The sequence below is a fragment of the Wasmannia auropunctata genome, unplaced genomic scaffold (genome assembly GCF_000956235.1).
Source record: "Wasmannia auropunctata unplaced genomic scaffold, wasmannia.A_1.0 LD336078.1, whole genome shotgun sequence".
Lineage (NCBI taxonomy): Eukaryota > Metazoa > Arthropoda > Insecta > Hymenoptera > Formicidae > Wasmannia > Wasmannia auropunctata.
In genome coordinates, this window is record NW_012026812.1 from 2,850,765 (window position 1) to 2,860,059 (window position 9,295).

The window sequence follows — 9,295 nt, forward strand, 5'->3', positions numbered from 1 at the left end:
TGCTCTTCCGATCTCCCTCCTAAAGTTGAAATGACTATTCAGCCTTGCCTTTTCTTGCAATTCCTCGAGCGTGGTCTTGTACTTCTCTAACGCCGCGCTCCCCGTGATCAGCTTCTTCTTCAGCTGTGACAGTAGACGTTGCACTTTCTTCAGTAACGTCTCTCTCACGAGATTCTCGTCCTTGCTGTAATTGGAGAGACTCGCCGCCGCTCGTTGCCAAATAGCGATCGTGTGCCTCAGTTCCTGTGGGAACAATCATGCGCGAAATCGTATAATTTTTTGATACTCCAATGCATTGGGAGTATTCGTGGCGTATATATACCTGTACATCTTGCGGCTCGTCGAACCTGAGAACCGCGACGTCTCGAAAAATGTAGCGAATTTGCGCGCTGACCACGATCAGCACTACTATCACGCCGATGCTCATGTGAAAGGTGAACGTACCGAAATCGATTCCCTACGACGCGACAATCGTCTGTTAATCGTCAGGTCGACCGAAGACGTTATCTTTTCTATTTCCGAAGCGTGCAAGCGCTCAGCTTCGTGTAAAACTCACGGCGTTTTTGACATCTCGATTGGAAGCGATGATGACATTCGGCGGATCGCCGACCGGCGTCATGGCACCGCCGATGTTGGAGTAAACCACCATGGCGGTCAAGATCGGCACGGGATTCAGCTCCATCACCTCGCACAGTCTAATGGTCACCGGAGTCATTAGCAGCACGGTCGTCACGTTGTCCAGCAGCGACGATAGAAACGCGGTGAAGAAGCAGAGGGCCATTATCATCGGCCACAATTTTCCGGCGGTTATCTAAAAAATTAATATGTGACGAAAGACATATCTCAGTTGTGCCACTTTAGGCACGTGCCAATTTTCTTCTCCTCTTACTTTGTAAGCGTAGACCGCCAGCCAGTCGAACACCCCAGTTTCGGCGATGATGGCGACCAGCACCATCATGGAGAACAGCAGTATCAGCGTATCCATATCTATCCAGGATATCAGTTCGTCCATACTTGGTCGCTAAAGTAAAAAAAAAATATGCCACGTTTTAAATTTTAAAAAGTGAAAATTATAGAAGGGGGTGCGTTTGCGCGTTACCTCGTTTAGAGTCGCCAATATCGCGATGGACATCGTAGACGCCAGCATGGCAGCCAGAGCTCTGTGCACGATCTGTTGAAATTTCCTCCAATTCGGTTAAATTGATATATAATTCAAATTGATCGTAACATTGCGAGGCATTTAGGAATCGATACAGTAATAAACACATCCTAAATTCGCGTGACATGATTTACCTCGAAGATGATCAGGATGTATAGACTGATCAGGATAACAGCGGCGTACGGTATGCCGGTGTCGGTGTTTATCGGCGACAGATCGTAGGCTAACGAGAACGAAAGATTGGACTTCGAATTTGTGCGTAGGTTGACGAACATTATGCCGTGCGACAAAGTCCTACAAATAAAATAGATACACTTTGTTAGAAAATTCTGAGATATATTTTTGCGAGACTCGGAAATATCTCTCTACTGGCATTTTGCCGACAAAATTGATCTCGTATATAAAATATAAAATTTATAAAACTTATTTTCATTAAGATTTGAGTAATATTAAAATATGAAATAACACGCGCGCGTACTTGCTGTCGACATTTATTTTGAAAACCCTCTGGTGCCTCTGCTCGGGGAAAATGTTGATCAAATTTTCAGGCAGTATCGGCAAGGTCCACACGTCGCTTACAATCTGCAATTAATAATCGCAAATATAGCTAATATAGTTTACACAGCATAATTATCCAGTAAGCAAAATTTTAATAAATGTCAATAAATTTAGCTATTTGGATAAATACACGCGGTACATGATGCGATATAATTAAAATTAATTTTTTTTTTTACGAAATATATAAAATGTATAAAAGAAACGACCGCGCAAAGGATATTTGAAATAATAAGAGCGAAGCAGTTTGTTAATATGACTGATTCCTTTTCTTTTTTTTTCTGTTTCAGAATCGGCGTCTGGGTTTAGCATCGATGCATTCTTTCGATGCAAGTATGAGCGTACGCGAAATAATTTTGCGCAAAGCAAAACGCGTTTAAAAATGTAGACACCTTCAAATTGTCCAAATCGGCAGAGGAGAGGTTTGAATTGAATTTCCTGCCCGCCAAAAGCTGTAGCCGTACGTCTAAATAACGCGCGGATAAGTTCGCAGGTAAACATTCGTTTTTAACTAACGGCAACAATGGTCCTTCCATCGTCACGTTGATCAACTTGCTTGTAACGTGCTCGTTGATTCGGTAATCTATATATTGTTAAGGAGAGAGTATCTCGCGACTTGATATTATTATATTATTTAACGACGAAATTTCGTCGTTTCCTTCTGAATTTTATCTCACTCAAAATAGAAATAGGCATAAATTCGCAGATTGATTATTATATTATTTAACGATGAAATTTTGTTTCTCCCGAATTTAATTCACTCAAAATAGAAATAGACAAAAATTCGCAGTTTGATTAATTTCCCGATCGACTGGAAGGATACTCTGACTTTCTCTGCTAGACACAGAAAGCTGGTGCATCGTCTCGGGCTTCTCGTTCTTGAACATCATTATCATCTGCAATACAAAGCGAACGTAAGATTTGTTAATCGATGCCGGTCCGATGGTATCTTACTGTGAATAGCAGCCAACAGAAGGAGAGTACGATCAATTTCATGTAACGGCAAAACGGCTTCTGTCTCTCCTGCGTCTGCACATCTTGCCCGTCTTCGTCGATGTTGTTCTGATTTTGCGTGCTGTCAAAATATCAGGTTTATTAGGATCCGCACGTTCTGAGAGACCCGCCATCGGGTCTCGCGTTAAAATTCCCCCTTAATCGCGTCACGTAAAGACAACGTGATTTACCTGTTCGGCGCCACGGGCTGTGTCCCGAGAGACATGTTCACAATCAGGCAGTCTCTCTTCGGGCAGTCGAGAGATCTGGAAACGGCGCGTTATCTCTCGTTATGTTAGAAATTCTTTCTCGCGGAGATTTCTTTAGGCTCATTTCGCTCACCTCGTTTCCGCTATTCGATCATATTCCCTCTGAAAGACCGCCAAACTCGGATCCAGACGTATCGCCTCCGGTAGTTGACTCCAGGCGCGAAGCACCTCCTCGGGGATCTGACCGAATATCACCGAGCTCGAAACGGAGGAGCAGGGACTGATCGGGCTGCGCACAACTTTGAGGACATTAATTGCCATTGCGAATTATATCCGGAAATTGCAAATTGAATCCCAGAACTACAAACGTGTGATAAATTCTCCGAGAGATCCGGCGAAAATATCAAGCTGCTAGCGCGTCCTTCAAAATTGCTGTATTAAATTTTAATCGTAACTTTGCGATTTAACAAGCGGATTGGAATTTTAATTGTATAATTGTTTACGATTTAAGTGTGTTATTGTTTATTGATGTCTGATATTTGCCTGGAAAGCTCTGTAGGGGCATCTTTATTAGAGTATAAAAATGTCTTATTGAAAGTCTAAGAGATGCAGCGTGTAGTTCTGGGGTTGATAAACAGATTCCGTTCCGATATCCTTACCTGAATTACGGCCGCCCGCGCCGTGAGAAGTCGTGCTGAGGTACACCCCCGGCGTTTGCAGGCCATCAGTTTCATCGTCGCTCATATCGTTCTGCGACATTATAGCTATTATCCTAAATCACAGCCCGTTATTGTCCCTTAATGTATAAAGATTTTTTGATTGAATTGAAATATCAGTTCGGTTAAACGCATTTTATTTAGACATGTGCCGCGCGCTGCGGCTCCGAAAGCACTGTACTACTGTAGGAATCGAACTGCTTCACTCGTATTCGCGAGATTCTTAGAGGTCACTTTACATATTATTTACATTTTACATATGTACACAGTCGCGGGGAATTCATAGAAATTGGAAAAATAAAGTGTGTTATACGAGCTCATTTATCGCGGTATCCGTTTTTATCGTGATAGCAAATGTGAAGACTTTTACAATTTACGGAAAAATCGTATTATATAACGTATTATATAAAACGTATTATATAGAATCGAATTGGAATATAAGAAATAACAGCTTCAACTCTAACGCGATCGTGTCTGTAGAATGTGGGGAAAAATTAAATATATAAGTTTGAAAAATAATAAATTTATTATACAGAACAATACCATGTACTGTACAACAGTTTTGTATCAATTATGTTAAAAAACATCTATCATTTTTTAACGCTTTCAATTAGCTCAAATATAATACAATGCAATTGTGTAGTCATACAATGATTAAATTATCCCAATTGCAAGTATATTATAATATTGAAATCTACGAGAATTCGTGTCTATTGACGCTTTAAAAAATTACTATGTTTTTATATAAATATACAATCGAACCCACAATCTCATAGATATCAAATTAGTATGTAATATGTTATATACAGTTGAAAAGATTAAAAATAACTCGGGCATTCTTCAGGAATCCTTTCACACACATTTTATAAATAACATACAAAATCTTATATTACATATTGTGCTGTGATCGCACGACGCTCGCATAAAGCATCTCTCTCGTACATTATTTAAAAGTCTTTATCGAGGAGCACGAGGTTTCACGTGTCATTTTCCCTGATGCTCCTAAGAGGCTCCCTTGACCTGGCTACGCGTCGTCGGCCGATTTATTCCGAAGGACGATTTGCAGGTCCTGCATAGCGTATTTCTGCATCACGTAGTTGTACCGGCAGTAGCACCAGTAAACCACGACGACGCCCATGTAGGAGCCCAGGGCGACGTTCGTCGACAGCTTCGTGCGGCTGGTGAACATGAAGGTGGCCAGGCCGGCCCCGAGACCGCTGTAGATGCCGTTCAGCATGCTATGCTTGAAACAGGGAATCTTCCTGATGTCTCGGCCGAACAGCATCACCGCCTTGGACTGATCGTCCTCGTCCGCACCTTGGACGTTCATCGCGCTCCTCCTGTTTTAATCGGGGATGATATAAACGCTTTTACGTAATCCTCCACGAGAATGCGAAGTAAGGTTATAAACACAGCCCGGAGTCGCTGTCTGCTCCCTTCGTCTGCACTCTCTGCACTTTACCACACCTTCCGCTGTTCCTTCCCCTCCACGGTCATCTCGACTCGCGGAGTCGAGCGCGCCGATTGGCCGGCGACGACGGCGCGCGGCGCGGGACGTCGCACGACGCATGTTCCGTGCTATCGAATCCGCCGAGTGACAAGGTGGTGCGGCGCGGCTCTCGACTTCGGCCGACTCGGCTCTCGTCTCGGCTCCTCAATCCCGTGCACACACTCGGTCGCGTACGTGATCGCTCGCGCGCGACGTGAACCCCGACGTGGACGTTTGACATCACGGCTGAGAAAGCGTGGCACCGCCAACCACCGTCCTGCGAGAGGAGAGAAAGACCACTCCGTCGTTGACTGTACACACGTCGTATCGCGCGAGGACGCCGAGTCGTTCGCCGTCGTTCTCCGAAAAAAAAAACGGACACCCGTCGTCGTCACGTCATCCGTCCGAATTGTGCAAATCGCGGTGACATGCACGCACGTTCAACCGTGCGTCGCTGCTCGTAGGTGCTCCTCCCCTACCCCCCCGTGTTCAGTTCCTACGATGTGTACCACGTATCCGCGCGACTCACCCGGGAGATTCAGCTGCAGAAGAGGTAAGGATCGTCCCCCGCTGTCCCTCGGCGACACGGGGGATCTCCGCGACACACACACACGGGTCGATCGCGGTGTCCCTTAACCTTACCCGCGAAAACAATCATCCGGGAGTAACGCCGCGCGCGCGCGCGCGCGCGGATGATCCTCGATCGTCCTCGAACGTGCGTTGGCCTCCCGGGGCTCGCCGATTTCCCGGAACGCCGGAACTTTCGCGAGACGACCGGTAAATTAAAATCCGCGTCACGTAAATAAACGCGAAGAGCGCGTGTATATGTGTTCGGCGGTGCGATTACGTCACCGCGAACCGCGAGGCGCCTTTAACGGACGCCGCTTCGAAAGATAGTGATTGATAGCGAGAGATAAAGACGCGCAATCGCCGACGACGATTGCTCGTCTTGGATCACTCGCGAAAATAGATCGCGCCGGAGCACAGATTACATATATCTTGGAGTTGCAGCGCGCTTCGGTTCCGTAATTTTCTGTAACTTTTTTTTTGCGATACTCTTCTCACATCGAACGTCACCCTTTTTTCGAGCCACCCCCGCCCCGCGAGGAGTACGCGCGTCCGAGAGGACGGAGAAGGCGAAGGCATCTCGCATGAACGTGGACGACTTTTATTTTTTGTTTTTCAGTGTATTCGAGATTACTCTACGGCAGGCCAGGCATAAAACCGCCTAAGGGATTTTCGTTTCTGTGAGTAAAGGCATTCGCGGTGATATCATCCAAGGAATCCTGCATAGATACATGCATTCTAATCCGCGGGAAGGGGAGAGGTGCATGCACGGCGTTTATTTTCTCGCGCACTACTAACCACGGTCTCGCTCTCTCTCTCTCTCTCTTTCTCTTTGCCTCTTCTCGCAATCTGTCCTCTTCTGCTCCTTTTACTCTCGATCTCCGTGGGAAGTATCATATTTCCATATTCGGAACGCGAGTATTGAGATTCGAGGAACTCCCCCCCGGAGGAGAAGAATACGCGAAAGAGCGATCAGGAGCCGCGTGGAAGGATTCCCAACGGCTCGGAGGAGAGGCTCTGGATCCAGAAATTCTGGGATCCAATATTCGTCCGTCGTTTTCCTATAGGAGGCCGATACGAGCTAACTAAAGAATCGGCAAGTAATGCGAAATAAACGACCGTCGGCGTGACCACGGACGAGTCTGAGTATTGCGGAATTTGCTTCCTCGTGACTTTTTTCCGCGACGAGCGCCGCGATCGTTTTTGCTTCCCCGGGAGAGGGAATAATACAATGAAATCGTCGCGTCGATTAAGGGGGATCACTTGCGAGGGCACCTTCGTGGGTACCTCCGCGGTGCCCGCTAACGTTCCTCGCTAACGGTAAGCGGAGATTTCGCGCGCGAGCGCCCGACCGAACGCGGCGCAAGAAAGGTCAGATTCCATGCATTTACGGCGTACAGCGCGAGAGGCACCGGCCCCGCGATGCGGAGACGCGCGAGGGGCCGATCGCTTTTACCCGGCTCGCTCCGTGCAATAAAGTGTGAAAGAAAAACATTTATCCGAAGTTATCGGGCCGCTGCTCGAAGGCTCGGTGATATTTTGCCGAATGTAGCTGAAAACAAAGTCCGAGAGAGGCAAAACAGTGCTTCAACATATATTTTCTCATCATTTATGAGGGTTTTCGAGTTTCCCCCTGTCTCAAAAGAGACTTCGATATCTTCCAGCTTCGTAAAGCTTACCAGAGAGATGATAAATTTTTTTTTACATCAATAGAATCGACCGATTTAAAAACGAAGCGAGGTAGTGCTCGTCATTGTATATTTTGAACCATATCTTAAGTTCCGACGTTACATATTTTACACTAAATCTTAGGTTTTTGATCTCCGTATGTCACCGTAGGACCCCTCTTTTTTTCGAGATCGGATCCTTCCTTCGAAATTTTACAATTATTCGCCTTTTTACTTGGCGAATCTTTATTCCGCGAGGCCAGTTACGGAACGCGGAACGCGAACTAATGTGATCCGCAATGCTCTCTACGACAAATCGGGCCAGTGCCATTTATCGTCCTACATTTGAAGATCGTAGCACGCCGGTCACCTTTCACCATCTATGCGATGCATTTCGAATAAAAATCCTCGGGCGCTCCCTGCACGGTATGTGTGTGTTTTTCGTAGTCGATAGCTTCTGCAGGCGATACCCGAGCATCTGTTACTTCAGATCAAGGGATCATCCGCCTATGAAAGAAGCAGAAGTATAGGCACATACACACACAACTGTCTTAGACATTTTCAAGTTTTTGCATTAAAAAAATTACCTATTTTAAATATTGTTTAATATATTTGAATATATATTTTTAATTTAATATATATTTATGCATGATGTACAACATAGGTATAGAAAGACGAGAAATTAATGTGAATATAAAGTTCTAAAATTTAAAAAAGATGCGCATATATTTACGTAACGGTATTCATGACATTCATCCTGCGAGAGATGGAATGTTTAGTGAGTCATTGCTATCGCGTCCCGCGCTTGTGGGTCAATACCCATCTGCGTTCGATCTGTGCCCGAATTTTCGAGGAGAGCGACGCCCGAGAGAGACTTCGGGCTCTTTAAAAACTCGTGTCCTATTTTCCGAGTTTAGCATTCACGTCCCTTATCTAATATGGATTTTATCTCACCGTGATATATTCTCGGCAGTCGGATGATCCCATTAGACCGATGAAATACTTTATTAAACGTTTCTCTCTCTCTCTCTCTCTCTCTCTTTCTCTCTCTCTCTTCTCTATTTTAAATATATCTCTACATGACTTTCCTTTGAAATATTTCCACGGGATCCCTTTAATGCCGCGCAGAGGCATCCGAGTACCGAGCAAAAGCTAGCGCGCGTATTACATCTCTTGGAGTGTTTTCTTTTTCCCCGCCGCGCGCCTCGCTGTCTAAAGTGTCTCTTCTTCTGTGCCTACATTCTGTATATCGCAGCACCGCGGCGCATCTAATGGGAACGAAGCGAGCTCGGTTCGTGACCTGCGGAAGATTGAGAACCGGTGCCGTAACGCGAAAGGTAATCATTGCAGATGATGTACCCACGGCGTACCACCGACCGCGCGATGCCTCTTAAATCGCGCATTTTCTCCTTTCGACCGAGAAACAAGGCTTTATACGTATCGATCAGCGCGAAACTTTTTTCCTCGGCACGTTACTTCTCTATAGTGGCGGCGCTTGGTCTCTTCTATTTCTTGGTACCCTGGGCTGCATATCCCTCCGCCGTCTGTACACACTTTCTTTTTGCTTAACGATTTTCGCTTCGTTCGACTCCATCGAGCGAGGATTCCTCGCGTCGCGGCCGACCGCGAGGTAAAACATTAATGAAGGTGAATGGGAAGGCAGGTGTGCAATCGGGATGAGGACTGTTACGGCGCATAATTTAACTCCTTCCGCTATATATCTATCGTTCGGCAGTCTCTATATATATATATATATATATATATATATATATATATATATGCGAGCGGTACTATATAAAAATAATGCGTCAACGGAAAAGCTCTACTCGGAAAGAACGAATTTTGTTGAAAGGTTTAAAAATTTTGCTAAATACACGGAGAGAATTTTTTTTTTTTAAATTTACCCTGCAAATCATGTTAATTGTGGGACAATATAGTAT

The 9,295-nt window shown here is 45.3% G+C and overlaps 4 protein-coding genes across 9 annotated transcripts in view; 2 read left to right on the forward strand and 2 right to left on the reverse strand.

The window, feature by feature from the left end:
* The window catches only part of LOC105448930 (histone-arginine methyltransferase CARMER), a 14,122-nt gene extending 11,929 nt beyond the window's left edge, over positions 1 to 2,193 (forward strand). Inside the window, exon 8 of the mRNA XM_011687807.1 lies at positions 2,005 to 2,193. Within this exon, the coding sequence (XP_011686109.1) occupies positions 2,005 to 2,094 (90 nt within the window). The 3' untranslated portion in view covers positions 2,095 to 2,193. The remainder of the gene's footprint in view (positions 1 to 2,004) is intronic.
* LOC105448929 (P protein) overlaps positions 1 to 4,070 on the reverse strand; it is a 5,982-nt gene extending 1,912 nt beyond the window's left edge. The window contains exons 1-13 of the mRNA XM_011687804.1: positions 3,576 to 4,070; positions 3,050 to 3,215; positions 2,899 to 2,973; positions 2,669 to 2,789; positions 2,538 to 2,610; positions 2,107 to 2,297; positions 1,638 to 1,741; positions 1,294 to 1,453; positions 1,100 to 1,171; positions 890 to 1,021; positions 557 to 811; positions 323 to 457; positions 49 to 243 (exon numbers count right to left, since the gene is read on the reverse strand). Coding sequence (XP_011686106.1) covers positions 49 to 243; positions 323 to 457; positions 557 to 811; positions 890 to 1,021; positions 1,100 to 1,171; positions 1,294 to 1,453; positions 1,638 to 1,741; positions 2,107 to 2,297; positions 2,538 to 2,610; positions 2,669 to 2,789; positions 2,899 to 2,973; positions 3,050 to 3,215; positions 3,576 to 3,675 — 1,779 coding nt within the window. The 5' untranslated portion in view covers positions 3,676 to 4,070. The remainder of the gene's footprint in view (positions 1 to 48; positions 244 to 322; positions 458 to 556; positions 812 to 889; positions 1,022 to 1,099; positions 1,172 to 1,293; positions 1,454 to 1,637; positions 1,742 to 2,106; positions 2,298 to 2,537; positions 2,611 to 2,668; positions 2,790 to 2,898; positions 2,974 to 3,049; positions 3,216 to 3,575) is intronic.
* Positions 4,071 to 4,139: 69 nt separating this feature from the next.
* Positions 4,140 to 5,072, reverse strand: LOC105448928 (cytochrome c oxidase protein 20 homolog). Its single transcript, XM_011687803.1, has one exon. The coding sequence runs from the start codon at positions 4,960 to 4,962 to the stop codon at positions 4,657 to 4,659; it is 306 nt and encodes a 101-aa protein (XP_011686105.1). The 5' UTR covers positions 4,963 to 5,072; the 3' UTR covers positions 4,140 to 4,656.
* A 166-nt stretch (positions 5,073 to 5,238) lies between these two features.
* LOC105448933 (putative mediator of RNA polymerase II transcription subunit 26) overlaps positions 5,239 to 9,295 on the forward strand; it is a 37,764-nt gene continuing 33,707 nt past the window's right edge. For 5 of the 6 annotated variants that reach the window (XM_011687811.1, XM_011687813.1, XM_011687814.1 and 2 more), the window contains exon 1: positions 5,239 to 5,674. The gene's annotated coding sequence lies outside the window, so the exon portion shown is untranslated. Of the gene's footprint in view, positions 5,675 to 6,307; positions 6,369 to 9,295 lie in introns of those variants that run through there. The other variant, XM_011687812.1, reaches the window with a different exon arrangement.